Here is a 27,821-nt window from a genome sequence, read left to right on the forward strand (position 1 = left end):
CTAGCGCCCTATCATGCGCTGACCCTGAAGCAGAGTCATCCTCACTGTCCATGTGGACTAGGCCTGCATCCTCTGACACCTCGGAACCAGGGCCGGGAGCAGTAGCTGGGCCCGATTCGGTGTCAGAGACATCCCCAGAAGAAGGCGGGGGAGGGGGCACTAATTACCCCCCCTCGGGCCAGCGCCGCTTCAATCCTGGCAACAAAACGCCTCTAGGACTGCGGTCAGCATCCACAGATGCCGCAGGTACAGGGTGTGACGGTATTAGAATGATATCCCCGTCAAAGATTCCCTTCTTCCATAAGAACGTCACCCAATATTCCACTAGGAGGAATATTCCTGAGATCGCCCATTAAGCCACACATTAGTCCAGGCTTACTGCTAGAACAAGACAGAGTTTAATGTTATAACACACAGCTTATATGTCATTTCCAAAACTGTTACAATGACAAATCTCCGCCCCCCCTTACACAGTGGGGGGGTCTTCAATACAGCTCCTTTGAAATAAAGATATTTCTTTGAACTAATCAGTATCTAGCCGGTTCGGCTCCGCATATAGAGAGATAATTACCACAATGAAGCAATCAGCATAATTAACATGAGCCACTTATCTAATCACAGTAACCAGTAAACACAGGGCTAGAACAAATAACATTTGAAACAGGACTAGCTGCAGAAGGGTAAATACCATTAACAGCCTTAAACAAGCAGGGAGGATTAAACTGAAGCATATAGGTAAAAAGTCCTTCACACAGGGTCACTAAGGGTTAACTCTGGCATGTCTGGGGGAGAAGCATCCGGTTCGCTGACCCACCCTTGGAGTGCAAGGCAAGACCCACAGGCTACCCTCACGGCCGCAGCAGAGAACAGGGGGCCCCCCCAGAGGACTCACCACCCGACCAGGCCTGTATGCTGCCGTCTGCCCCAGAGAGCTGCTTCGTGCTGTGCCGTCCCTCAGGAAGAGTTCTGGAGCCGGTCGCTCCATTATTTTAGCCACTAGAGGCAAAACCCACTTCCAAAATGGCCGCCGACATGCAAAAAAAGGGAGGACTGCGACCACCGGCTGGAGGCATCCCGGACGTTGGTTACGGCAGTTACGGCGCAGCCGTCGGCCCGGCACACTGTTACACGGACATAGAGCCCGGTCATATGTGTGCCCTGGAGCATATAGGTCACAGGCCACCCCTGAAGCAACGGGGCATGTCGTGGACGGCCCAGCGCGTAGCTAAAGGCCGGCATACGCTCAATGGCCAAACTTGGGGGGACTACAAGGATCCAACCTGTCACCCAGTCGGCAGTTGATTGTAGATCTCAGGATCCAAAAATGCAGGAAAAACAAAAAAGAAAAAGCCTCAGAGCACATGGGCCCAGAGGAGCCATGTCATTCTCCTTGCTAAGCAGAAAAAAACTAGGGGAGCAGAGTGTGGGGGATGTACCAGGGGGAACCGCCCCCTGGGAGGTACTGTACGGAGTGTTTAACACTTAACATGCTGTTTTTTTCTGCCTAGTCAATCTCCTAAAAGGGAGGATAATACCCAAGGTCAATTGCTGCTGTGTCCGTCCATGAACTGAACAGAAAAAAAAGCCACTAGAGACTTGATGGGAATTCTTCCAAATGAAAAATGATCACCAGCAATAGCTACAGTTATACCTAAAGCAGAAACTGCACTGCCTAGAGCCACTGAGCATTTTGACAGCTCAGAGGTGTAAGTCACTGCTCACAGCACTGAGAATTGGGCAGCTCAGAGAAGGTGCTTTCGACTTATAAGCATTATTAGCTCCAAGAACTCATACAGCCCTCACCTCACCCTGGTCCCCTAACACTGTGGAGTACTCTAGGGTGCCATTATTTTAAGCTTGCAGTACAAACATGTCCGTTTTTTTACCAATCCTCAAAAAGAGGAACCTCTGTGTCCAATGATGTACTTAAAGAAAATGATTTTACAGGCAAGTATAATAAAAAAAAAATCCTATTTTCTTTTTCATACATCATGGGACACAGTCAGGATAATATTTATTAACTGCTGGGACGTCCCAGAGCAATATCCTTGAGGGGGGAGACTCCCTGCCAAACAATAGCCATCAGTTTTTATACAGCAGCACGCAAAACACTGCGACCGAAAGCCGAATCCTCCGATGCTTGAACATCCACTTGATAACATTTTGTGAACGTTTGCACTGAAGACCAGGTAGCAGCCTTACAAATCTGACACACAGATACCTGATGGTGAAAAGCCCAGGAGGTTACTACACCCCTGGTAGAATGAGCCTAAAGGGAGGAGCTTTAAGTTTCAGACCGTAGGCCTGAATGACCAATTGACGGACCCAATTGGCAATGGAAGCTGTCTGCACTTTTTTTGTTTTACAAAAAAAAAAAAAAAACACACACACATGTCATTATCACAACTCGGCTCAATGTAATGTTAGAAATTTTTTTTGGGGATAACTGCTTTAACAGGGCAGTGCCCTGACGTACACTGTAATGGCGTTGCAATGCAAGTCAGTGTCAACACAAATTAATTTGCATTGCATGGATAGGAGATTTGCCTCACGACATGCACCGATGTATGTTTTAGTGCGTTTATTGATTTCAATGAAAATGCATCAGAAAAATGGAAAAGTATAAATCTAGTATAGACATCCTTATGTAGTCAGTACTGTATATTCTAACCAAGCCTTTCAACTTTTTTTTACACCTGAGAAACCATCATTATCCAGGGTCCCCAAGACCAGATAATATTAAGCCAACAACTAATGGAAGCCATCATTGCTCAAGGACCCCCAAGCAACTTTTGAGGAATCCTAGGGTTCTATGGAACCCTGGTTGAGAAGCATCAGGCTTAGACTCTCTCCAGGGCAGACAGTAAAAAGTGTGGTGTTCAACATCTGTGGTCAGAATAGAAGTGACCCCTACTTTGGTGATTATTGTAACACTGCCCCCTTGCATTGGGAGCAAGGGCGCAGTTCAGGAAGAAGTGCAGTTGATCAACCCTGTTCTAACTGGATCAAACACCACACCTAGTTATAAGTTTTACAGAAGAAAAAAACAAAACACACACACACACGACTGCTAAAGAAATAGAACAAATGGCACCCTATGGAAAATAGCCAAATAAATAACATCTTGCAGCAAACTTATCACATATGAACAGAGCATTGCGCAATTACACAGAACGGAGCGCTACTACATGCTACTGTATAGCATTCTACCTTGGGAGCCATTTGTTTAGAGTGAAGTAAAGATGGCTATTAAATGGCTAGCAATTAGTGGCAGTAGAAGCTACTAAAAGGTCGCTGGTGTTGCTTTCATTAGGGGTGCAACGGATCAAAAAACTCACGGATCGGATCGATCCTCGGATCAGGAGTCACGGATCGGATCATTTTCGGATCAGCAAAAAAAAAAAAAGGGTCCGTTTTTTCATTGGTCCAAAAAAAAAAAAAAAAAAAAAAATTATATATATATATATATATATATAATAAAATAATATATTTTTTTTTTTTGGACCAATTAAAAAAAGGAACCTTTTTTTTTTTTTTTTTGCTGATCCGAAAAAAGAGCACAATAGCAATTCACAGGGGTGGATTAAAGAGGAAGCAGGTGAGGCTGTTTGGGACTTAAAGTACAATCTTGATGTTTTTACAGATATAGATATATATAGATATAGATATATATAGATATAGATATAGATATATATATATATTTTTTTTTTTTTTTTTTTTGCTGTAAAAACATCAAGATTGTACTTTAAGTCCCAAACAGCCTCACCTGCTTCCTCTTTAATCCACCCCTGTGAATTGCTATTGTGCTCTTTTTTCCCCCTTCCCCCCCCCCCCCTCCTCTCACACCAGTGCTTCACTGCCAACATTCCCATTCAGCTTGCTAGAGCCCAGTGCACAGCGTGACACGCCTCCCCGGGGAGGCGGGGAGGCGTGTCACGCTGGGCTCTGGCAAGCAGACTGGCCGCCGCTCCGGAGCTAGGCCGAAGCCGGGTACTTTCCTAGGCCTAGGCTCCGGAGCGCTCCGCGGATCGCGGGGTGTGCCGATCCGAACGGGGTGGCCCGTTCGGATCACGGATCGGTGACGATCCGTTACACCCCTAGCTTTCATAGAAGATTTCTTATTACATTTTCTAGTATCATATGCAAAAAAAAAAAAAAAAAAAAAACGTACCCATTCATCTTGCAAAGACTTCAGAATTGCTGGAATACTTGTTGCAGAGGGTGGTTTTGGACGAACTGGGTGAGCAACTATAAGATGGCAACAAAGACAGCAAAAAAAAAAAAAAGACATCAATTTAAATAAAACAAAGTATTTACTGTTATAAGATTACCTCCATGTAATGCTTAAACTAAAGCAGGAGTGGCCAACCAGTGGCCCGGGGGCACATGTGGCCCGCGGAGCCCTCTGATGTGGCCAGTGTCCTCCTTCTCTGGAATGGTGGGTTGGCAAGCCCAGATCGCAGGTTTCCGACCTGCCATACCACAGAATCAGTGTTGTGAATGAAGCTGGTGGTAGAGGAAGAAAGTGGCTGCGAAACAGAGCCCCATAAGCCAATGCGTCCACTACAGTGCCGGCTTTTGCCACAGGTGGAGTCTATGGCAAAGTTCAGCTAACCCGCAGGATGATACAGGTGCACTAAGTTGCACCCGCGGTGTGGGTAAACTGCAGCACATCAGTGTGAAAGGAGTCTTGGGCCCTTTTCACACGATCAGCCCAACCAAATGGGACCCTCAATTCGACTCTATAGAGTGACAGATGTCTGTTTACACCCACCTACCTCCAATCCGAAAAACAGAAAGGAGTTTGTCCCCCTTTATCTAGGCGGATCAGAGGGCCTATAGAGTAGCCGTGACCTGTCATTCGCTCGCTTAGCTCATTGTGGCCCTCGACTGGTTACAAAGTTGCTTAAGTGGCCCTCGCTCTTCAAAAGGTTGGGCACCCCTGAACTAGAGCCATAATCTATTAAGTGAAGCAGAGCTGTGTACATTTGCACCTATCATTTTACCCCAATACCCCTGCAGAGTCTCACAAATACCAGTTTATGCTGAAAGTGAGCACCACGTTAGGAAGCCTTCTGTGATGCCGCGACAGCGCTGTCACACTGCCTACAAATTTACAGCAGCGCCATCACCACATCACAGGCAAAGGGAGAAGATTGTCAGGGTTGTCACTACTGATTCGCATGCTTCTAGCTCGTTAATTAGCTGCTGATCACAACTAGCACTGGCCTCTACTTTCTGAATTGACAGCACGGCCTCTGCTGATTAAATAAAGGCGCATTGGACTCGCTCGCTCAGGATAAGAAAATAAATCAGTTTCGTTTTTTCTAACTTTTTGAGGTATTCATATTACATAGAATTAAGATTTGTGACCCGTTTAAACAGTTACAAATAACTTCAGATATACTCAAAGACCTTAAATTCTGATCACCATCTAAAGTCACAAAAATAAAATATATGCATTTTTAAAAGCGGTATTTAACCCAAAACTAAAAATGTACAATACTGTGCACTGATAAGGATCTTTACCCAATGCCAGGTACGGTTCCTCGATAGCCTGCTTTAGCCATCTTCCCAGGGTACTCTTGGATGCTCCTTGTGTGCTCCCGCCGACAGGACGTTTCCCGAGGTCTTTCATTACCTCAAAAAACACCTTCCGACATCTACGGCATGAAAGGCCTCCTCTCTCCTGGGCCAGAGGGAGCTGGACAGAATGTAGGCAGTATAATCTCCTGTACGCGTAGGGCTGGTGAAGTCCCGTTTGGGGGCCAAAGCATTCAACCCTAATACATGAGCCTCTTTGGAGCAAAAAATACAGGCGTCTTTGCGTTTCACCAATTCGCAAATAAAGCCACCTGAGGCAATCCCCAATTCTCAGTAATCACCAAAAAGATCTCCCAAATCAATGACCGTTTGGAACCGCTTAACTTTTCTGCAAAACGTCCGCTAGAACATTTTGCATACCTTTCAGGTGAATTGCTGATAGTAAAGCTAGATTGCAGTCCTCCCAAGATAGGATCTGATGAGCCAGCTCCATAAGAGCCCTGCTCCTTGTGCCATCTTGTTTTGTCAGATACAAGACTGTCAGAATCTGCACATGCCGATTTCCCAAGGACCGCTGGAAGAAAAGAAGAAGGTGTATTGCTTTTAGTTCCCTCCAATTGGAGAATCTCCAGACAAGTGCCTTGGACCACTCGCCCTGCACGGTTAGTTCTCCGAGGTGGGCTCCCCACCCCCATACGCTTGCGTCCATTGTTAAACGCTTGGTTACTGAAAAGGTCCAAGGAAGACCCCCTGAGAGGTTCCCATGATCCTGTCACCACGATAGGGACCTTTTTGCTCTTGCACCCATCTTGATCCTTTTTTCTAGTGACTCCCGATGCAACCTCTGGAGTATATCCCACCGAAAGCATCAAGCATTCCTGGCCCACTGCACAGCCAGAATTGCCGCTGTAGATAGCCCCAGCAGCGACATGGCCTTCCGTACAGACATTTTCAGATTGAATTGTACCAACTTTATGGCTAACTGAATATTCTCTTTTTCCCCAGGGGAGAAAAATTCTCTGTTGTGTCGAAGCCATCTCGTACCCTAGGAATCTCACTCACCGAGCTGGGATTAGATTTGATTTCTGTTGATTCAGGAGGCAGCCCAAATTGTTTAGGTGCTTTTGGGTTACTTGCAGATTAGCTGTTAATTGATCCTTGGACTCTTCAAAAAGTAGCAGGTCATCCAGGTAGGGACTATGGTGACCCTCTTCAGTCCTGGGGGCTTCAAGGCTTCTGCCATAACTTTTGTAAATGTTCTGGGCGAGGAGAAAAGGCCAAAGGGCAGAGCCCTGAACTGGAGAAAACATATTGCCCCTCCTAGGTTGACTGCCAGACGCAGAAAACTTTGCGACGAGCTTGCAATTGGGATGTGCAGGTAAGCGTCACTAAATTCGATTGACACCATAAAACAATTAGGGGTGAGCAGACTTACAGAAAAGATGGTGCCCATTTGGAATTTCTTGCATCTTAAGGACCTGTCCAGAATGTTCAAATTTAGGATCAGGTGTAATTTTCCTGTAGGTTTCTTGACCAAAGAAACCCTCCACCTCCTGCTCACTGGGGACCAGGATAATAACCCTGTTGCACCATTTCCTTGATAAGGGATGCCATGGCCAGGGCTTTCTCTTGATCCCCTGGGAGATCGGTTACATAAAACCAGCTTGGGGAAACCAGAGAGAACTCTAGGTCGTAACCTTGCCTGATGATATTCAGCACGTTGCTTTCTCCCAGAAAAGAAAAGGCCTATAGCCTTCTGCCCACCAGAAGGCAATAGTCATTGCTTTTTTGCATTATGTTCTGGGGGTCTGAAGAGCACGCCCCCTCTTCTGACCCTGCGCCCTTTTTGGGGTGGCTGAAAAGGACAAAAATGTTACCTCTGTGGCACTCTTAGGCAGAAAGGCCTTTTGTCCACCGTCCTGTCCAAAATGGTTTCCAGCTCTGGACTAAAAAAGTCCCCTGTAAATGGGATCCCACAAAGTTATAACTTTGAAACCGAGTCCTTGGACCAGGTCTTAAACCATAGGGCCCGTCTGGCCAAGTTAATAAGGGCAGGAGATCTCACTGACATTCTAATTGACTCCGCTAAAGCGTCACTCTTGATTGGCTGAGATGCAGCAAGAGCCATTATCAGTCACAGCCAGTGAGGAGGGTGCAGGGCTGAGCCGCACTCTGTGTGTCTTACGGCAGCAGAGAACCGGCTCAGTGAGCATGCAAAAGTGACCCCACAACAAGCGGCTTGCTATGGGGGTACTCGGCAAGAGGGAGGGGCCCAGAGCGCCTGAAGGGAACTCAGAGGAGGATCAGGGCCACCCTGTGCAAAACCAATGCATAGAGCAGACAAGTAAAACATGTTTGTTTGTTTTTTCCTTTACAATCACTTTAATGCTGCTGTATAGACAGCATAATGATAAAGTAATGAAGGGGTTTAGTGCTTAAAAACAATTTTAAGGCTGTTAGCTTTAATTATTTCCTATAATTCTCTAGTGATTTTCTAAGAACCAGCCACTTAGGGAAGGGGAGAGTAAGAGGAAGGTTTAAAAGTTTGTAGTAGTGATGGAGACGCATGAAAAATTTTTTTTAGGTTTCCTATGGAGCAAGATACACAAAAGCATGTAATATGCACATGTTGCCAATTTGTATGCAAAAAGATTTTAGGATAAACAGATACTGTGACAGGGCTTATGCTCAAACTTTTACTGACCTTTGATATCAATCAACTGATCTTCACTCAACGGCTGATTTGAGACTGGATCTGTGCCATTTTCAGCCAAGTACTTTTCAATGAGCCTTCGATCAAATACATGACCCGATACAGGTGAAACGCAAGGGCGATCTGTGACCTCATTACTGACTGCAGAAAAAGCACACACAGTATATACAGACATTAATGAAAAAGTGTATGGATAAGCACTAGCTTATAAAGTGTACAGCCCATTTTTTTTTAGGCTCATTTCAACTAGCACAAGACTAGTTTTTACCCATTGTCAGTGCAAAGTAAGGAAAACAATGTGTAAAAAGTTATGCAGTCTCAGTATAAATGATAAGTTTGAAAATACATACATAGAAATATATACCACAAAGAGCAACAAGTACTTCTATTGTTGATCTGTAAAGACACCAAAGTCATATGCTTACCTCTGTCCTGATAACTTCCTGACCAGCTGGGCCTCCAATAAAGTTTGAAATAATAAAATAAAATCAAAAAGGCTGGTCCAAAGCAACTAAACACCCCACTACACTGGATTTCCCTTCTGCTCTTATCCAGCAATCTTTCTGCTGACATTGACCCAGCCAGCTACCCCTTATACTGTGCAAGCGTGTCATGGCCCCATACCATCCTATAGGCATCCATACTCTAGACAGCCTCCAGTAGCACTTGGGAGTATGGCCTCTCCATAAAACCGGATGGCTGTGTAAGGCAGAGCCAAAAGAAATGTCGGCAGCAAGATCACAGAATTAGTGTTACAGATAACAGTGGAAATGTTTATTAAAGGATAACCATTTACAAGCGTCACTTATACCAGGGTTTGACAAATTTGCTTGGAATCTAGGAGCCAGCTAAAAAAGTTAGGAGCCAGAAAACGCACCCCGTCCCGACGAGCTTGCGCGCAGAAGCGAACACATACATGAGCAGCGCCCGCATATGTAAACGGTGTTCAAACCACACATGTGAGGTACCGCCGCGATTAGTAGAGCGAGAGCAATAATTCTAGCCCTAGACCTCCTCTGTAACTCAAAACATGCAACCTGTAGATTTTTTTTAAACGTCGCCTATGAAGATTTTAAAGGATAAAAGTTTGTCGGCATTCCACGAGCGGACGCAATTTTGAAGCGTGACATGTTGGGTATGAATTTACTCAGCGTAACATTATCTTTCATAATATAAAAAAAAAATGGGGATAACTTTACTGTTGTCTTATTTTTTTAATTAAAAAAAGTGTAATTTTTTCCCAAAAAAGTGCGCTTGCAAGACCGCTGCGCAAATACGGCGTGACAGAAAGTATTGCAACGATCGCCATTTTATTCTCTAGGGTGTTAGGATAAAAAATATATAGAATGTTTGGGGGGTTCTAATTAGAGGGAAGAAGATGGCAGTGAAAATAGTGAAAAATGACATTAGAATTGCTGTTTAACTTGTAATACCAACGGCTCACCACCAGATGGCGCCAGCTCACATTTGCCCACCTTCCAAGCCAAGTGGCCAGGACACTATTTCTAGTCGCCATGGCGACCTGGCGCCCGGGATTTGTCGAGCACTGACTTATACACGTATCACAAACGGGTGTTGCAATGCACATTAACATGCGTTGCATGTTAACATTTCCTTGGCTTCATCTTATGTTTTAAAGTGGATGTAAAGCCACTCTCATCCTTTCTAAACTACTGCCATAGTGCTGATCTATAAGGATATACATGCCTCCTGCATATATCCTTACTAGGGATGATCTTCGAGTCGAACTCATGTGCGACTCAAACATTGCCTGTTCGGCGAACAGCGATCAATTTGGGGTGTTTGCGGCAAATTCGAAAAGCCGCGGAACACCCTGTAAAAGTCTATGGAAGAAATCTAAAGTGCTCATTTTAAAGGCTTATATGCAAGTTATTATCATAAACAGCGAGTGTTTGGGGACCTGGGTCCTGCCCCAGGGGACATGTATCAATGCAAAAAAAAAAAAAAGTTTCAAAAACTGAAGTTTTTTCGGGAGCAGTGATTTTAAATAATGCTTAGGTTCCATGCACACTGAAGCTGATAAAAACTATTAAAAAATGCCAGTAGCTTTGCAGGGAGCCTTTCAACGTTTTTTTTAGTATTTTTGCAATAGCTTTAATCAGCGTTTTTGAGTGTAGCTTTTTTCTTTGTTTTTTTTACTTTTTTTTTAATGGATAAAAAAAACAAAAACGCAAAAACACACTGGCGCCAGCGTTTAAGCGTTTTTTGCCTCCGAAAAACAGCACTTTGAATGCAAATTTCGGGCGTTCAGAAAAATGGCAATAAACTCCAAAGCTCATTAACACTAAAAAACTAACATAGAGTTCAGTTTATGGGCTAAAAAAAAAAAAAAAAAAAAAAGACAAAACGCCAAAAAAAATGCAGTTTATCAGCTTCAGTGTGCATGGAGCCTTAAAGTGAAACAATAAAAGTGAAATATTCCTTTAAATTTCGTACCTGGGGGGGGGGGGGGTTGGTTTATAGTATGCCTGTAAAGCAGCGCTTGTTTCCCGTGCTTAGAACTGTCCCTGCACAAAGTGTCATTTCTGAAGGAAAAAAAGTCAATCAAAATCACTAGCGGCTATAATGAATTGTCGGCCCCCAGCAATACAGAGAAAAAGACATTAATTAAAAAAAATGCGTGGTATGGATATTAACCACTTCAAAACCACACGCCGTCATAGGACGTTCAAAAAGGGGATCTCTTATCCCGGGTGAACATCATATGACGTCCTGTACTTTGTGCAGTGATATGTGAATGATGCCTGCACCTAGATCAGGGATATGCAATTAGCGGATCTCCAGCTGTTGCAGAACTACAAGTCCCATGAGGCATAGCAAGACTGACAGCCACAAGCATGACACCCAGAGGCAGAGGCATGATGGGACTTGTAGTTTTGCAACAGCTCAAGGTCCTCCAATTGCATATCCCTGACCTAGAGGCATCATTAAGATATTTTGTTCCGGCAGCGATCCTGCACACCATAAGTAGGATTATAGCCGCGGTTCCGCCGCTTGATCGTTCTTATAGGCGGCGGGAGGAGACACCCCCCCCTCCCGCCGCCATCGGAGGCCCGGAGAGATGAGATGATGCGCCGGATGGGAGGCAGATGGTCACCAGTCATCTCTATGACCGTCGGAGGCCAGGGCGCGATGTGATGATGTCACGCCCGGGTACCCGTAAGTAAACAAACTGCAATTGCGGCTAGTAAGAATAAGATCTGTGAATTTTTTTCCAGCCTGGAGGAGAGATGTGAGGTCTTATTGACCCCACATCTCTCCTTAAAGAGGACCTGTCACACACTATTCCTATTACAAGGGATGTTTACATTCATTGTAATAGGAATAAAAGCGATCGAAAAAATAAAAACATGTAAAAAAAAAAAATAAAAAAAAAATAAAAAGAAGAATAAAAATTAAAACGCCCCTGTCCCCGGTAGCTTGCGCTCAGAAGCACACGCAAGTCCCGCCCACGTATGTAAACGTCGTTCAAACCACATATGTGAGGTGTCGCCGCGTGCGTCAGAGCGTGTGCAACAATTCTAGCACTAGACCTCTAACTCTAAACTGGCAACCTGTAAAATCTTTAAAGCGTCGCCTATGGAGATTTTTAAGTTTGGGGCCATTCCACGAATGTGCGCAATTTTAAAGCATGACATGTTAGGTATCCATTTACTCGGCGTAACATCATCTTTCATATTTAAAAAAAAAAATGGGCTAACTTTACTGTTTTGTTATTTAAAAAAAAAAGAAAAAAAAAAAAGGCGTTTGAAAAATTATTGCGCAAATACCGTGCAAGATAAAAAGTTGCAATGACTGCCATTTTATTCCCTAGGGTGTCTGCTAAAAAAAACATATATAATGTTTGGGGGTTCTGAATAATTTTCTAGCAAAAGAATGATGATTTTTACATGTAGGAAAGAAGTGCCAGAATAGGCCTGATATGGAGGTGGGTTAAAGTGGTTAAGGGGAACCCCGTATCAAATTAAAAAAAAAAAAAAAAAATGGCGTTGAGTTCTCCCCAAAAATCCACACCAGACACTTTATCTGAGCACGCAACCTGGTAGGCTGCAGGAAAAGTGGGGGGGACGAGAGAGCACCCCCCTCCTGAACCGTACTAGGCCACATGCCCTCAACATTGGGAGGATGCTTTGGGAGTCATCCCCACAACCGTTGCCCGGTGGTTGTGGGGGTCTACTGGCGGGGGGCTTATCGGAATCTGGAAGACCCCTTTAACAAGTGTAACAATTGTAATAAAAAAATAATAATTTCAGTGGTCCAGGTCCAGGATCCAGCGATGAGATGTCCATCCAGCGCAGCACATCACCTGTCTCCACCGGAGACAGCCCGGGAATGATGTGGCTTCAGCCAGTGACAGCTTTCCCAGTGACGTGCGGGTGACCCGCCCCCTCTGATGTAACGCAGGTCCGTTACATCAGAGGGGGCGGGGTGACTGGGAAAGCCTTGATTTTCCCTAGTGTCAGAGGGGGTCAGGTGACGGGTTGCCCTGCCCTCACCTACATAAGAGCGGTCACTGGCTAAAGCCGCATCATTCCTGGTGGGGTTGTCCCGATACCGATACCAGTATCGGTACCGAGTATTTGCGGGAGTACTTGTACTCCCGCAAATGCCCCCGATTCCTCATCCGATACTCGCCCCCCGGAACGAATGCTGTCACATACCGCAACGCCGCCGCATGGTTAAAATGCGTGCGGGGAACATCGCAGCTTTCATTTGAATAGCTGTAGTGTTTCCCGCCGCGTATAGACACTCCCCCTTGGGGTTAAAAAAAGACACTCCCCCTTGCTCGGGATTGGACGGATCTGTCCAATCCCAAGCAAGGGGGAGTGTCTATACGCGGCGCAGCGGGGAACACTACAGCTATTCAAATGAATGCTGTGATGTTCCCCGCACGCTGATTAACCATGCGGCGGCGGCATCTAGGTGTGGAGGGACATGGCTGCATATGTGGGGGGACATGGCTGCATATGTGGGGGGACATTTAAAAAAAAGTATCGGTATTCGGTATCGGCGAGTACTTGAAAAAGTATCGATACTTGTACTCGGTCCTAAAAAAGTGGTATCGGGACAACCCTAATTCCCAGGTTGTCTCCGGTAAAGACAGGTGATGCGCTGCGCTGGATGGACATCTCATCGCTGGATCCTGGACCTGGATGAAGAGGAGATCTTCTCATCGCTGGACCCCAGAGAGATCACCCATCGCAGGATACCAACAGCATTGGAGCTGAGATCGAGAGTGGATTACTACCGCTGGAATCTTTTTTTTTTTATTATTAATAAAGAACTTAGCCAACGGTGTGTTTTTTTTTTTACAATTGTTACACTTTCTTTGTGAAATGGTAGGGGTACAATGTACCCCATTACCAATTCCGAAAAAACTGCACTTTTTAAAACTTTTTTTTTGCATTGATACATGTCCCTTGGGGAAGGAACCGAATGGGGGGGGGGGGGGGTTCTGCTCATCCCTAATCCTTACCTGTCAAATGTCTCCCCTCTGTCTGTTCTAAGAACTGAAAAACTGCAGATTCTGTGGGTGGGTCTGTTGTCTGGAACTCGGTGGGTGGAGTCGTGATGTCAGTAGACTCCCTGCCCACCTCTACACTCCCCTTGTCAACATGCATTTTCTCTTGTGTATTCCTTACACTAAATTCTGCTATGATCAGTAACAAAGTCAAAATCCCGAAAAGTAACCACATGACTTCAGAAAAGGAGTGAGGGTTGGAATAAAAAAATAATGCCTGTCTAGTGCATGAGATATGCAAATAACCTGTCATTCAAAGCAAGGGGGAGGATTTGACAAAGTTTTTCTCCGTTTGTCAAGATTTATCTCACTGAACAATAAAAAAGGGATTGCTCAGAGCTGGATTAACTCTGTGTGGCAAGACTGGGCACAGATTATAGGAAATCATCTACTCTAAATTGTGCCAGCAAAAAAATAAAAATAAAAAATAATTGGGTTTACATCCACTTTAAAGAAAGAATAAAACCAAGATACCTTTAACGTAGCTATTGGCTATTATAAAAGCAGTTATAATTTTTTAATTATTTAATGATTTGCCAAAGGACAGGAAAATTAAATCAGTTTTTTTGGCACATTTTTTAACACCTGAATGGGTTGCTTTAAAACCTAACCCCAGTAAAAAAAAATAAAAAAAATGGCTCCCTTGACTGTTTTTATGTCTAGAGGAAAAGTATTTTACTTATCTGGTCCTCTGCCCCCATGCACCAGCAGTGCATTGTTCCTCAGCATCCTCACATCCAGTGCAGGGCTAAGGACCCTGCATAAGTCTTGATGACTCCAGAGAACCTTAGACTGCACCAGAGAAGAGGCTGCAGAGATCAGATGTGCAACATACATTACCAAATCCCCTCGACATAAACAAGCAGTTATCCCTAACAGGGTGGGGGCAGCTCCACTTCAAGGGAGGGGTTTTCATTTTACTGGAGCAAAACTTAAAAGCAACCCAGTCAGGTGTTTTATTTTTTGATAGGAGCGGAGCATTAGAACACCCGTCTGCCCCCCATTAAGGAGATTCACCTGCTATTTATCCCATTTACCATTATCTTTGAAAGATAAACAAAATCCCAAATTTTGGGTTGGCTTCAGAAAAATAATAGAGGGGAAATCTTCCAAATGGGAACACTAGTTCTGGTGACCTGAGGGTCCCCATAAAATTCCTTGAGGCCTGGTACACACCTATGCAGATTGCATATGCCAGGTGAATTTTGAGTTTTTCAATACACATTTTTGGTCCATTGAAGTCTATGGAACCAAAAACCAGAAAAAAGTCCCTGGCCCTTTCCATAAAATGCATAGGATGTGAACGTGATCCATAGGAAAACATGCTAAAAATGGACTGTAGTGCATTTCTGCAAAACTGAAAACAAAACACACTAAAAATTCATAGCTGTAAACCAGGACTCAATTTGCAGGGATTTCCTCCCACTTTGTTTGGCTATGGGACAGGAAGTGAAGGGAAATCTCCGCAATGGGACACAGATGGCAGGGGGAAAAAAACGCTGACAGGGGTTATGACCTTCTCTTGCTCTATCCAAAAAAAAGATTTTGCCTGTAGTTCTACTTTAAATGAGTGAATGCCTAATACTCTCTTGTAAACGTGGTAACTCACATTTCTCATTTTAAACCATTTACAAAAAAAACAAACAAAAAAACGCAAATGCGGCTAAGCGTGGCACATCGGACGTTTTTAAACATTGTTTACCATCTGTCAAGTTAAATCGTTCGGGGGAGGTTGTAAAACTTCCCATGTACATGAAGCCCAAGGCCCCATGTACACTGCTGCTGCTAAACGTACGTTCAGAAGCAGTTGGGACACTTTTTTCACCTGCCCCTGAACTCATTCAGTGTTATCTTATGTGTACATGTTACCGGTTTGTTTACTGACGTTTTTAGGTCTTTTTGTGAAGGCAAAAAAATGAGTTCAGACGCCGAAGTTTCCAACGCCAAACGCTTCTAAGCGCGGCTAAACGCAGTAACCCGCGGCATTTTGTTGAACTGCTTCTAAAACGCAGACGTGGCATGTAAACGCTGCAAAAACCAACATTTTAAACATGGTTTACCATCTGTCAAGTTAAATCGTTCAGTAAATGAAGCCTAAGGCCCCTTTCACATTGAGGCGTTTTTCATGCGGTACAGCGCTAAAAATAGCGCTGCTATAACGCATGAAAAAAACCTGCCCTGTAGTGTTCAGTGTGAAAGCCCGAAGGCTTTCACACTGAAGCGGTGCGCTAGCAGGAGCGCTCCAAAAGTCCTGCTAGCCGCATCTTTACTGCGGTATAGGAGCGATGTGTTCACCGCTCCTATACCGCGCCTTCCCATTGAAATCAATGGGAAACCTTTTTCGGCCGCTAGCGGGGGTTAAAACCTCACCGCTAGCGCCCGAATATCGCGGTAAATACGACAGTATAGCCGCGCTACAAATAGCGCGGCTATACAGTCACCGCGGCTCTATCCCCAATGTGAAAGCAGCCTTACAGTCAGACTTCCGGAGGTATTTAAATGGCCTACACCTATTGCAGGGGCATGTGTCAACTTAAGTCTGAACTGCACAGTTTTTATCCACAGTCAGGAGGATGGACTTTAAAAAATGGACTTATCTGCATTGGGAGTTTTTTGGTAAAGATGAACATGTTAACGAGAGAGTTTACTACCGCTTTAAGCTCAAGGTATTATAACACAACCCCACACCATGGACTCAAAGGAGAAAGCTGTGAAGAAATGTGGCACAGCCTTCTGCTGCATTTAGAATCCACCCAGTGCTAAACTTGAGTTTAACAGCTGCTGGCAATTTTTTTGCCAAAGCTCCTAAACAAAACTCCATAAAAGTCTGTGTGCATGCACATATAGGCTTTTATAAGAGTTTTGAAGCTGCTGTGGTTTGGGGAGGTTCAAACTCCCTATCCACAATGTGGAAGAAACAAATTAAAGCGGATGTGCCATGGGAACAAAATATTAAAAGTCAGCAGCTACAAATACTGCAGCTGCTGACTTTTAATATTAGGACACTTACCTGTCCTGGAGTCCAGCGCCGATCGCAGCAGAGCACGAGCGATCGCTCGTCACTCTGCTGCTCCCCCCGCCATCCACGCTCAGGGAACCAGGAAGTGAAGCGCTGCGGCTTCACTGCCCGGTTCCCTACGGCGCATGCACGAGTCGCGCTGCGCCCGCCGATTGGCTCACACGCTGTGTGCTGGGAGCCGAGTGTTCCCAGCACACAACGGGCGACAGACGGGATGTGACGGAATGCCCGTCTTTCGCCCGTATCGTGTGGCCGGAAGTGGGTGCAAATACCTGTCTTTAGACAGGTGTCTGCACCCCCCTCCCCCCTGAAAGGTGTCAAATGTGACACCGGAGGGGGGGAGGGTTCCGATCAGCGGGACTCCACTTTAGGGTGGAGGACCGCTTTAAGGATAGGAACTTTGGCTTCCAGCATAGGCCATTACTGGAACGCTGGATAGACTCAGTCTAAGGCACATAAAAACGTGAGTGTAAACTTTTTAATGGCTTTTTAAGAAATGTGTATAATTTTGTGCAATGATGGCCGTTTGTTTTTACATAAGCACCTAAGAACCATACTTAGCGGAGACATAGGAAAGAGCACTGCTCCTAACCATCCGTTTAAAGTAGGTTTGTCCCGATACCAGTATCGGTACCAAGCATTTCCCTGGGTACTTGTACTCAGGGAAATGCTCCGATGCTTCACCCGATACCTGGGCAGTCAGGGTGATCGGTGCGGCAGGGGAGTTACAAGCACTGATCTGCCCCCTTTTCAGCTGAGTTAGTTATACAGCAGTGATCGGTGCTTGTAACTCGCCCCAAAGCCGCACCGATCACCACTGACTGTCAGGATGGAGAGACTAGTTAGGAGCCGCTAAATCCAACTCCTACCTTTTCCAAATGTACAGAGTCAGTGATCACTGACCCTGTCCATTCACATAACTGAGCATCCTAGCCTGTGTTTACAATACTTCAGTTTATGAATGGAGAGGAGCTTCTCTCCATTCATTTTAGCTGAGGCTGCAGAGAAAGGGACTGGGGAATCTGTGTCCCGAGTCCCTTTCTCTGTCTCTAAGGGGAGATGTAAATAAAAAACAAAAAAAAAAAAAAAAAAACACACTGACAATCCACTCCCCCCCCCTAAAAATAAATAAATGTAGAAAGCACTATAAAAAAAAAAAAAAAAAAAAAAAATACTGCCACTGTCACACGACATAAAAAATAAAAATAAATAAAAAAGTATCGGCAACTACTTGAAAAAATAAGTATCGGTACTTGTACTCGGTCTCAAAAAAGTGGTATTGGAACAACCCTAGTTTAATGGATCAAAGCGATTAAGGCATAATACAGGCTTATTACCGTTATCTGATGAGTGGTAAAACAAACAAAAAAAACACAGAGACACAAACCAGAGGCCAAGTTAAAGCGGTTGTATACCCTCGGAAGATTTTTTTTTTTTTTTTTTACCCCTGTAAAGCAAAATGCACAAATGAGCTTGTATGCAGCGCATACTAGCTCATTATGAAATACTTACCTTAGAACAAGGCATCGGTAACAAACCTGGTCCACGCCAAGGTAGCCAACATGTTGCCTCAGCGTGTCTTCCAGGGAAATTGTGGCTGGAGCTGCAATGTCGTCACTCCCGTGCGTGCGCGGGAGACTTCTTTCCGGCGTTTGCCGGGCTTTCAGCCGAGAATCCCCTGTGCGCATGCGCCGCTGCAGTCAGCAGCTCATTGCGAGGGGAATATCTCCTAAACCATACAACCCCTTTAAAAGTCAAAAAGAAAAATTAAATGTGGCCATTGCTGTCCAAGACTCAGTCAAATGAGGACAGAAAATATGATCAAAAAGGGGTGCACAGCGCTGATCGGCAGACGTAAATAGGACCCTCAGAGGCAAAGTAAAAATGTTTTTTATTGTTTAAAATTTTTTTTTTAATGAAGATGTTCACCAAGGCATACAGCAGTCAATTGATGGTCATGCAGAGACTTGGATTAAAAAACTGACAGTACCTGGAGGCTGGAGCCGCATGAATGACACAGGGGCTCAGGGAAACCCAGCACAAAGAATACAGGAGCGCCACTGGTCAGTGGCTCATCCAGGACCGTGGGGCCAGGGGTCACCAAACTGCGGGCACAGGAACTGTTGGGGCCAGTATACAGCAGCCGCTCGCACTGTGTACAAAGCCCGGAAGTGATGTCACAGCCTGGTGGAAGTCAGCCAAGGGAATCCGAACAGTATGGGCAAACCCTACAGCTGGGGCCAATTGGGGACTGCCAAGGGAGCAAAGAGCGTCACACATCACCGATCCGGAAGCATAAGTGGGGCGAGGAGCTAGCAGCCCGTCACCCATAGCGCCCCAAGTGGATAGTAACAATACCCAGTGCACAATACTTTATCAACAATTGCATATCTTAAAAATGTACCGTTGAAAAGTAATAATACAATAAGAGCCGGTTCACACAGGGGTGGCACAACTTTGGGGGCGACTCGGCACGGCGATCTCAAGATGACTTCAGAGGCAACTTGCAAAATGGCTTTTGTATTGAAGCCAATGCAAGTCGGCCCCAAAGTTGTGCTTGAGTCGCTCCTATTAGAACGGTTCCATTGAACAGAACGAGACTACTTATCAGGTGGCTGAGTCACCTGACTAGTCGCCCATGTGTGAACCGGCTCTTGAAAAAAGAAAAAAAAGAAAAGGGAGAAAAATAAAATAAAAATAATCATAATACACATGAATAAAAAGCCTTTATGCAGCGGCGTATGCGCACAGGGGATTCTCGACTGAAAGGAGATATTTCCACTACCTATATGAAAGACTTATTCTAGGTTTACCTATAGGTAGAGGTAGTCAAAAAGGGTTTACAACCACTTAAACCACTTAGCCCCGGACGATATTGCTGGCCAAAGACCAGAGCACTTTTTGCGATTCGGCACTGTGTCGCTTTAACTGACAATTGCGCGGTCGTGCGACGTGGCTCCTAAACAAAATTGGCGTCCTTTTTTTCCCACAAATAGAGCTTTCTTTTGGTGGTATTTGATCACCTCTGCAGTTTTTAGTTTTTGCGCTATAGACAAAAATAGAGCGACAAGTTTGAAAAAAATATATATATTTTTTACTTTTTGCTATAATAAATATCCCCAAAAATATATAAAAAAAAATGTTTGCCTTCCGTTTAGGCCGATACGTATTCTTCTACATATTTTTCGTACAAAAAAAAATTAAAATAAAAATCGCAATAAGCGTTTATTCATTGGTTTGTGCAAAAGTTATAGCGTTTACAAAATAGGGGGTATTTTTATGGCATTTTTATTAATATATATTTTTTTTTTTTACTAGTAATGGCGGCAATGAGCAATTTTTTTTTCGGTACTGCGACATTATGGTGGACACTTCTGACAAATTTTTGGGACCATTGGCATTTTTATAGCGATCAGTGCTATAAAAATGCATTGGATAACTATAAAAATGCCACTGGCAAGGAAGGGGTTAACTCTAGGGGCGGGGAAGGGGTTAAGTATGTCCCTGGGTGTGTTCTAACTGTAGTGGGGGGGTGGCCTCACTAGAGGAAATGACTGATCTTCTGTTCATACATTGTATGAACAGAAGATCAGCATTTCTCTCCCTGACAGGACCGGGAGCTACGTGTTTACACACACAGCTCCCGGTCCCCGCTCTGTAATGAGCGATCGCGTGTGCCTGGCGTCTAACGCGACTGCCGGGCACGGGAGCGAGGGATGGGCGCGCGCTTCTGGCGGCGCACACGCGCCCCTAGTGGCCTGCGCGAGAGCCGACGTTATATTACGTGCTCTCGCACAGGGGAGCCGACCTGCTGCCGTAAAACTGCGGCAGCTGGTCGGCAAGAGGTTAATGCAGCAGAGTTGAATGAAAAGTGTGTACTCAGCTTAACCACGTGAGAGCCGTGCTATAGGACGAAAGACGTCTTCCTGTTAAAATTCCCACCACACGCCCGCCGAGGATAAGCTTTGCTCACCGTGTCACGTGGTGCCGATGCGCGTGCCTGGTGGCCACGATGTCCGCCAGGTACTCGCGGTTGGCAGTTACAGAGGCAGGACGTGGAGCTCTGTGTGTAAACACAGAGATCCACGTCCTGTCAGGGAGAGGAGACAGATGCTGTGTCCCTTGTACATAGGGACACCGATCAGTCCCCTCCCCCCACAGTAAGAATCACTCCCTGGGAACACATTTAACCCCTTGAACGCTCCCTAGTGTTAACCCCTTCCCTGCCAGTCACATTTATACAGTAATCAGTGCATATTTATAGCACTGTTCGCTGTATAAATGTGAATGGTCCCAAAAAAGTGTCAAAAGTGTCCGCTGCAATATCACAGACCTGACAAAAATCACAGATCGTCGCCATCACTAGTAAAATAAAAAATAAGTCATAAATCTATCCCCTATTCTGTAGCTGCTATAACCTTTGCACAAGCCAAACGCTTATGGCGATTTTTTTTACCAAAAATATGTAGAATACGTATAGGCCTAAATTGAGAACATTTTTTTTTTATTGGGATATTATAGCAAAAAAAATGGTGTTTTTTTCAAAATGTTCTGTCTTTTTTTTGTTGATAGCACAAAAAATAAAAACTGCAGAGGTGACCAAATACCACCAAAAGAAAGCTCTATTTGTGGGGGAAAATATGATAAAAATATCATTTGGGTACAGTGTTGTATGACCGCGCAATTGTCATTCAAAGTGCATCAGCGCTGAAAATTGGTCTAGGCAGACAGGGGGTTAAAGTGACCAGTAAGGAAGAGGTTAAATCTTGAAACCGAAAAACATTAATGTGCAATCACAAAAAGATTCTCTCTCACTTTCTACTCCCAACCCCCATGGCATTATGCAGCAATAAAAAGCCATGCCACACAACACTTTATCGTGGAGGGACACCAAATGTCACCTATCAGACACATTTATAAGCCCACACATGTTAGAGAACCCTAAAGCAGTCTTGCCGATAGCTAACTGGGTCTGGCAAACATCTATTTTGGCCACAGCAAGAAAAACATAGCTATTAAAACAATAATAATCCCACACAACGGAGAAACTATACGGGAGATCCACATATCAGCGTCTTTTATATGAAATTCAGCTGAATGGACACTCACTAAAGCAAGTCAGAGACATGGCAACACAGCTTCCTTCAGTAAATCCGCAGCAATAAAGGCTCTTGCGTCTCTTCCACCACTCGGATCGCTCAACTCCAGACAAACCCCGATGCACAGAAAAAAAATGAGCGAAACAACGTGCCGCCAATTCAACACACTAAGCTTCCGGCTTCCTATACTTCCGCTTCCGTGGCAAGTGACGTCATGAGTACTGTTTGTTTGTAGTTTAGCGAAAGTCACGTCTGGAAAAGTATTTTTTGCCTGAAAGTTTTTTTCCCACATGTTTCTAGCGAAGATTTATCGTCTATGTACACTACACTGCATGTAAAGAATGTAGTCACGTGATAAGGACACGTTTGTTTCCCGATGGAGATGACACTTTATGCAGGCAGGGGTCAGTAGCCTAGGTTCAAGTTCATGTGATTTGGAATGCAATGTGGCATGTCAAATCACGTGCCAAATCCAAACCTCCCGGGCTCCCAACTTTTTCAAATGGGAATGAGGGACACTTATTAGCATAAGTATGTAGGCATAGGACACACCCCTGCCACGCCCCCTTAAAGGAGAATTGTATAAAAAAAATGATTGGTTTAACTCACAAGTGCTTTTTACCACTACTATTCCTTCATATTGGCCTAGATTCAGGTAGGGCTGCGCACTCTTACGGAGGCGCAGCGTACCGTTTTAACGCTGCGCCTCCGTAAATTACCTGCGCTACGCTTCATTCACGAAGCAGTAGCTCTGTAATTTGCGTTGGCGCTCCATAAAAATGGCCGGCGTAAGCGCGCGTAATTTAAATGATCCCGTAGGGGGCGTGGATCGTTTAAATTAGGCGCGTTCCCGCACCGAACGTAGTGGGCATGCTCCGTCGGGAAACTGCATTGCGGCAAATGACGTCGCAAGGACGTCAATTCCTTTAACGTGAACGTAAATGGCGTCCAGCGCCATTCACGATTCACTTACGCAAACAACGTAATTTTCAAACATCGCGACGCGGGGACAACGGGCATACTTAGCATTGGCTGCCCCTGCTAATAGCAGGAGCAGCCTTACGCGGAACCCGACGAACGCAAACGACGTAAAATGCGTACGCAGGGCGCGCGTACGGTTGTGAATCGGCGTGAGTATGCAATTTGCATACTCTACGCTGACCACTACGGGAACGCCACCTAGCGGCCATCGTAAGAATGCAGCCTACGATACGACGGCATAAGAGCCTTATGCCAGTCATATCTTAGGCTGCAGTCGGCGTAACGAGCTTTCTGAATACAGAAAAGTCGTTACGCCGGCGCAACTAAGCAATTGCGCTGCGTAACTATGGATACGCAGACGCAATTGCTTACTGAATCCACCCCATTGGCTTTTGGTATTTACTAATGCAGCAATTTAGAAATTGTATGAAAGGTTTAGCACTGGAAAACACTTATTGAAAGATAAATAGTGCATTTTATATACAACTATAGAGATCAGACCAGAATGAGGGACAGTCCCTCGAAATCAGGGACAGTTGGAAGCTATGCAAATTGGTGGTTATGACGGGCAGTGGCACCGTCCGAATCGGTGCGACACTGACTTTGCGGCGCCGCACCGATTCCCAAAAGTAGTTTCTGTACTACTTTTGGCGACTTCAGGTGCAATTTCAAGGAACCTGCACAGATGTCTCTGAAATCGCCCTCTGAAGTCGGACTGGCATGCGTAATGAAATCCTGCGAGATGCCATGATTCGTGCAGGTCAGGGGTCAAGTCCTGGGGAAAAAAGTGTGGGAACTCCCACCCAAGATCCACTCCACCACCAAAAAAAAAAAAAAAATGAAACGCTCATATGCATAATTACTAAACTGCATGGTTTTTTTTTAAGCAAGTTCTTTCTAAATCCCGCGATAATTCGCGGCAGACCTCCGCAATGTCTCCTGGGAACAATGACCAAAGCTCCCAGGAGACATTGCGGCATCGAGGAAGTGACGGAATACCCGCACACTACCCGATGAATCCATATACAGGAAGCGGCCAGTAACAAAGGATTACTAAGGTTCCCCTGACAGTGACTCGAGCTGGGCATCGCCGCTTAGTGAAGGATTGGCTCCGGCGGCTCTCGGCTGCTCTAGTCCTGCAAAGGGAACTGCGTTCCTGCTGTGAAAAAAGTGCAGGGACTCCGTTCCCACACGTTCCCGCAGGACTTGGTGCAGGTGCAGAAACGCTGCTATACAGGGTGATGTATATGGATCACAGAGCTCCAGAGACATACGTCCGTCCTGCTATACACCCTGACCACGTCCAAATTTGGTGCTTTATAATGTCTACATTATTAACTTATTATGCAATTATTATATCATGTTATTATTATTATTGTCATATTTAAAGCGGAGGTTCCGCTGATTTTTTTTTAAAAAGTCAGCTGCTACAAATACGGCAGCTGCTGACTTTTAAAAAATGGACACTTACCTGTCCAGCACGCCCGCAATGCCAGCAGCCTCGGCTGAGCAATCGCTTGGTCCTCGGCTGCTTCCGCCGCCATCCTCGGTGAGGGAATCAGAAAGTGAAGCCTTGCGGCTTCACTTCCTGATTCCCTACTGTGCATGTCACTGGTCCCCTATCTCTCCCGGGAACAGTGTTTCCAAGAAGACAGCGGGGGAGGGGGGGTGACGTGACAGGCTGGATTCCCCGCGAGGATCAGGACCCGGAAGTGGTGCAAATACCTGTCTCAGACAGGTATCTGCACCCCCCTCGCCCCTGAAAGGTGCCAAATGTGTCACCGGAGGGGGGGAGGGATCCAAAAAGCGAAGATTTACTTTTTGTGTGAACCTCCGCTTTAATATTTCAATGAATTTGGTTCTTTATATTGTTTACATTATGAACTTTTATGCTATTATTATATCATGTTATTATCATTATTGTGATATTTTATTATGTAGCACTACCCCCGAAGGAGCTGCTGGTTTGTTTTGGGCGGCATGTTACCTCGTGTTTCTCTGATGTCTAGGGGTGTTTGGTGAAAGTTGTAGTAACGGAACGTCCACGACAGGTGTCTTTTTCTGTGCTCTTTATTACCCACCTGGGCAGGGCCGTCTTTACCACAGGGCAAATGGGGCAGCTGCCCAGGGCCCTGTCACTGTTGGGGGCCCAAAGCAACCCCCTTTGCCCTGTGGTAAAGACGGCAGGGCAAATGGGGCAGCTGCCCAGGGCCCTGTCACTGTTTTTTTTTTTAGGGGTCCGGAGGTCCCCAGGGCCCCAGATGGCAACCCCCTTTTTTTAGGGGTCCGGAGGTCCCCAGGGGCCCGGAGGCCCCCAGGGCCCCAGATGGTAACCCCCCTTTTTTTTATTTATTTTTAAATAAAACATTATTTTTTTTAATATATTTTTATTTTTTATTAAAGGGACAATTTTTTTTAGGGGTCCCCAAGGGCCCGGAGGCCCCCAGGGCCCCAGATGGCAACCCCCCTTTTTTTATTTATTTTTAAATAAAAAAAATATATTTTTTTTATATATTTTAATTTTATTTTTTATTAAAGGGCCAATTTTTTTTTTTAGAGGTCTAGGGATCCCCAGGGGCCCGTAGTTCCCCAGGGCCCCGGATGACAACCCCCCTTTTTTTTATAAAGCCCCTTGCTGCCCACAAATCAGACTGAAAATCATCAGCGGCACGCAGCCAGTGACAGTACTGCTTCCCTTCCCAGAGTTTTAAAATGTACAGCACCCCTGGCTTCCCTTTAGATGTGCACTTCTCCCTTCCTGCCACTGGGTGCTGCTTGTATATAAAAGTGAATTAGAATGTGATTTGATAACATCCCCAGTTTGCTCTTCCCGAGGCTGACTTCTTCATGTCCTGCTCCTCAAGGTATAACACTGTTTGCTAATCTATATTGTAAATAGAAGTTTTCTGTAGAGTGTGCCCAAAGTCTTTATAGTATTTGATGATTCACTGCAGGTCTGGTCAGTGTTTTAAAAAGTTCCTCTATTTTACACATGGCATGGCATGGGGGTCACAGCACCGTCTGTCCATTCTGCTTTAGCACCATGGGACCCCATGCCATGCCATGTGTAAAATAGAGGAACTCTTTAAATCACAGACCAGACCTGAAGTCCAGGCTGAGTAAGGCCTCAGCACATGGCATTACTGTCTGTATTTAACTGCTTGATGGGCTTATTTTGGGCCTGGCTGGTTCACATGTATGTGTTTTGGCAGCCCACATTTGCGCAGGCACAGCAGCCCATTCATTTGAATGGGCCGCCATGCCTGCGTTTCCTGCAAAGAAAAGCGCATGCCTCATGTAATAGGCTGCGCACACGGCACACCTATGCCCATCAAGCACTGAAATACAGCACTGTCTGTCTATTCTGCTGTGACTTATCTGCAGTTCCCGCACTGTCAAACTTGCTGCATTTTTAGACGTTTAGTTCACGCTTTTAAAAACACAGTGCGTTTGTGTGTGCAAGAACTGCAGGTAAGTAGCATGGTGCAAAAGCAGAATGGATTTCAAGGCAACTGTATTTTTAAAATGCTGAATGCACCTTTTTTCTGCAGGAAACAAAGGCATGGCAGCCCATTCAAATCAATGGGCTGCTGTGCCTGCACAAATGAGGACCGCCAAAACATACATGTGAACCAGCCAGGCCTAAAATAAGCTGGAGGGGGGCCCAAAAATAATGTTTGCCCAGGGCCCAAACCTTATTAAAGACGGCCCTGCTGTGACCAATCGCAGCTGATCATCGCGTGAACCAGAAAGTGCTGGTAAACAGCTTTCCTCAGTTCACGCTGACAGGGAGAGCCGATTGGCAGCTTTCCTTTTCAGAGGAGACCAAGCTACCCCCCTCTATAAATGCCTGTCAGTGCCCCATCAAAGTTTCAAATGCCTGTCAGTAACTCCTCATCAGTGCTGCCTATCCAGTTCCACCTATCAGTGCTATCAGTGCTGCCTATCAGTGCCCATCAGTTTGTAAGGCACAGACAAGTCGGCAAACATTTCAGCAACTGTTAACTGTGTAGGAATTTTTTAACTTTGTAAAATGCAAATGACTACATAATGCAGCTGATCTCCTTTCTCTGGAGTGCTTTGTATTGTGCTGATGTTTACACCCCCTGTGACGTTGCAAGTCACATGGAATGTTTCAGGAACTGATTGACACTGTAATCTCATGGGATCTCAGAACAGTGCCGGAGAGAGAAGATGCACATTTATGAATGGACTGATGGCACAATGAAAAAAAGGGAGGGGGTGCCTGGATCAACCGCAATTAAATCTACAATATAGGGGAGTAATGGTACATTAAGTATTCAAAACTCAGGGGGCATGTCTAAGATGGCGGAGTGACTGGACGCACATCCCAGAGCTCTGCTGGAGAATTACCCTAGATTTCTCTTTGCCTGAGGCCTTGTAACTGAAATCGACATCCAGATTCGGCGGATGCCGTCCAGGTCATCGGGCCGAGGCAAGGGCGGTAAAAAACTGCACTTTTCCCCCGAAATTCCGGTCCTTCCCGGCCCTGAGCTCCTTCCGCGACTCGTGCCAGCATGGCGTCACAGACTGACTTTCCTGACCAGGCCACGGACGCTACCCCGGGGATACCGGAGGTTATGGCGGCCATCGCTGCATGCCATTTGGCCGTAGCCGCGTGCCAGACCACCCTGACTGGAAAGATAGAGGCTGTGCAACTTGACGTGGGGCTTGTTGTTCACCAGGACCTGGACAAGGTCCGTTCCCGCCTGACGACCGCGGAGGGGAGGATCGGGCATGTGGAGGACATGGTGACGGAGCATTATGGGCCTATTCGCATGCTGCAATCCAAGCTGAGGACCCTGGAATACCGTGAGGAGGATGCCGAAAATCGTTGCCGTCGCAACAACATCCGCATCATCGGCCTGGCGGAGGGGGCTGAAGGTAAGAACCCCACAGAGT

General features: G+C 45.5%; 1 protein-coding gene across 1 annotated transcript in view; it reads right to left on the bottom strand.

The window, feature by feature from the left end:
• PRPF19 (pre-mRNA processing factor 19) overlaps positions 1-22,126 on the bottom strand; it is a 66,848-nt gene extending 44,722 nt beyond the window's left edge. The window contains exons 1-3 of the mRNA XM_040320788.1: positions 21,928-22,126; positions 8,249-8,398; positions 4,172-4,248 (exon numbers count right to left, since the gene is read on the bottom strand). Of these exons, the coding sequence (XP_040176722.1) occupies positions 4,172-4,248; positions 8,249-8,398; positions 21,928-21,946 (246 nt within the window). The 5' untranslated portion in view covers positions 21,947-22,126. The remainder of the gene's footprint in view (positions 1-4,171; positions 4,249-8,248; positions 8,399-21,927) is intronic.
• Positions 22,127-27,821: the final 5,695 nt, after the last annotated feature.

The sequence above is a fragment of the Rana temporaria genome, chromosome 8, assembly GCF_905171775.1.
Source record: "Rana temporaria chromosome 8, aRanTem1.1, whole genome shotgun sequence".
NCBI lineage: Eukaryota > Metazoa > Chordata > Amphibia > Anura > Ranidae > Rana > Rana temporaria.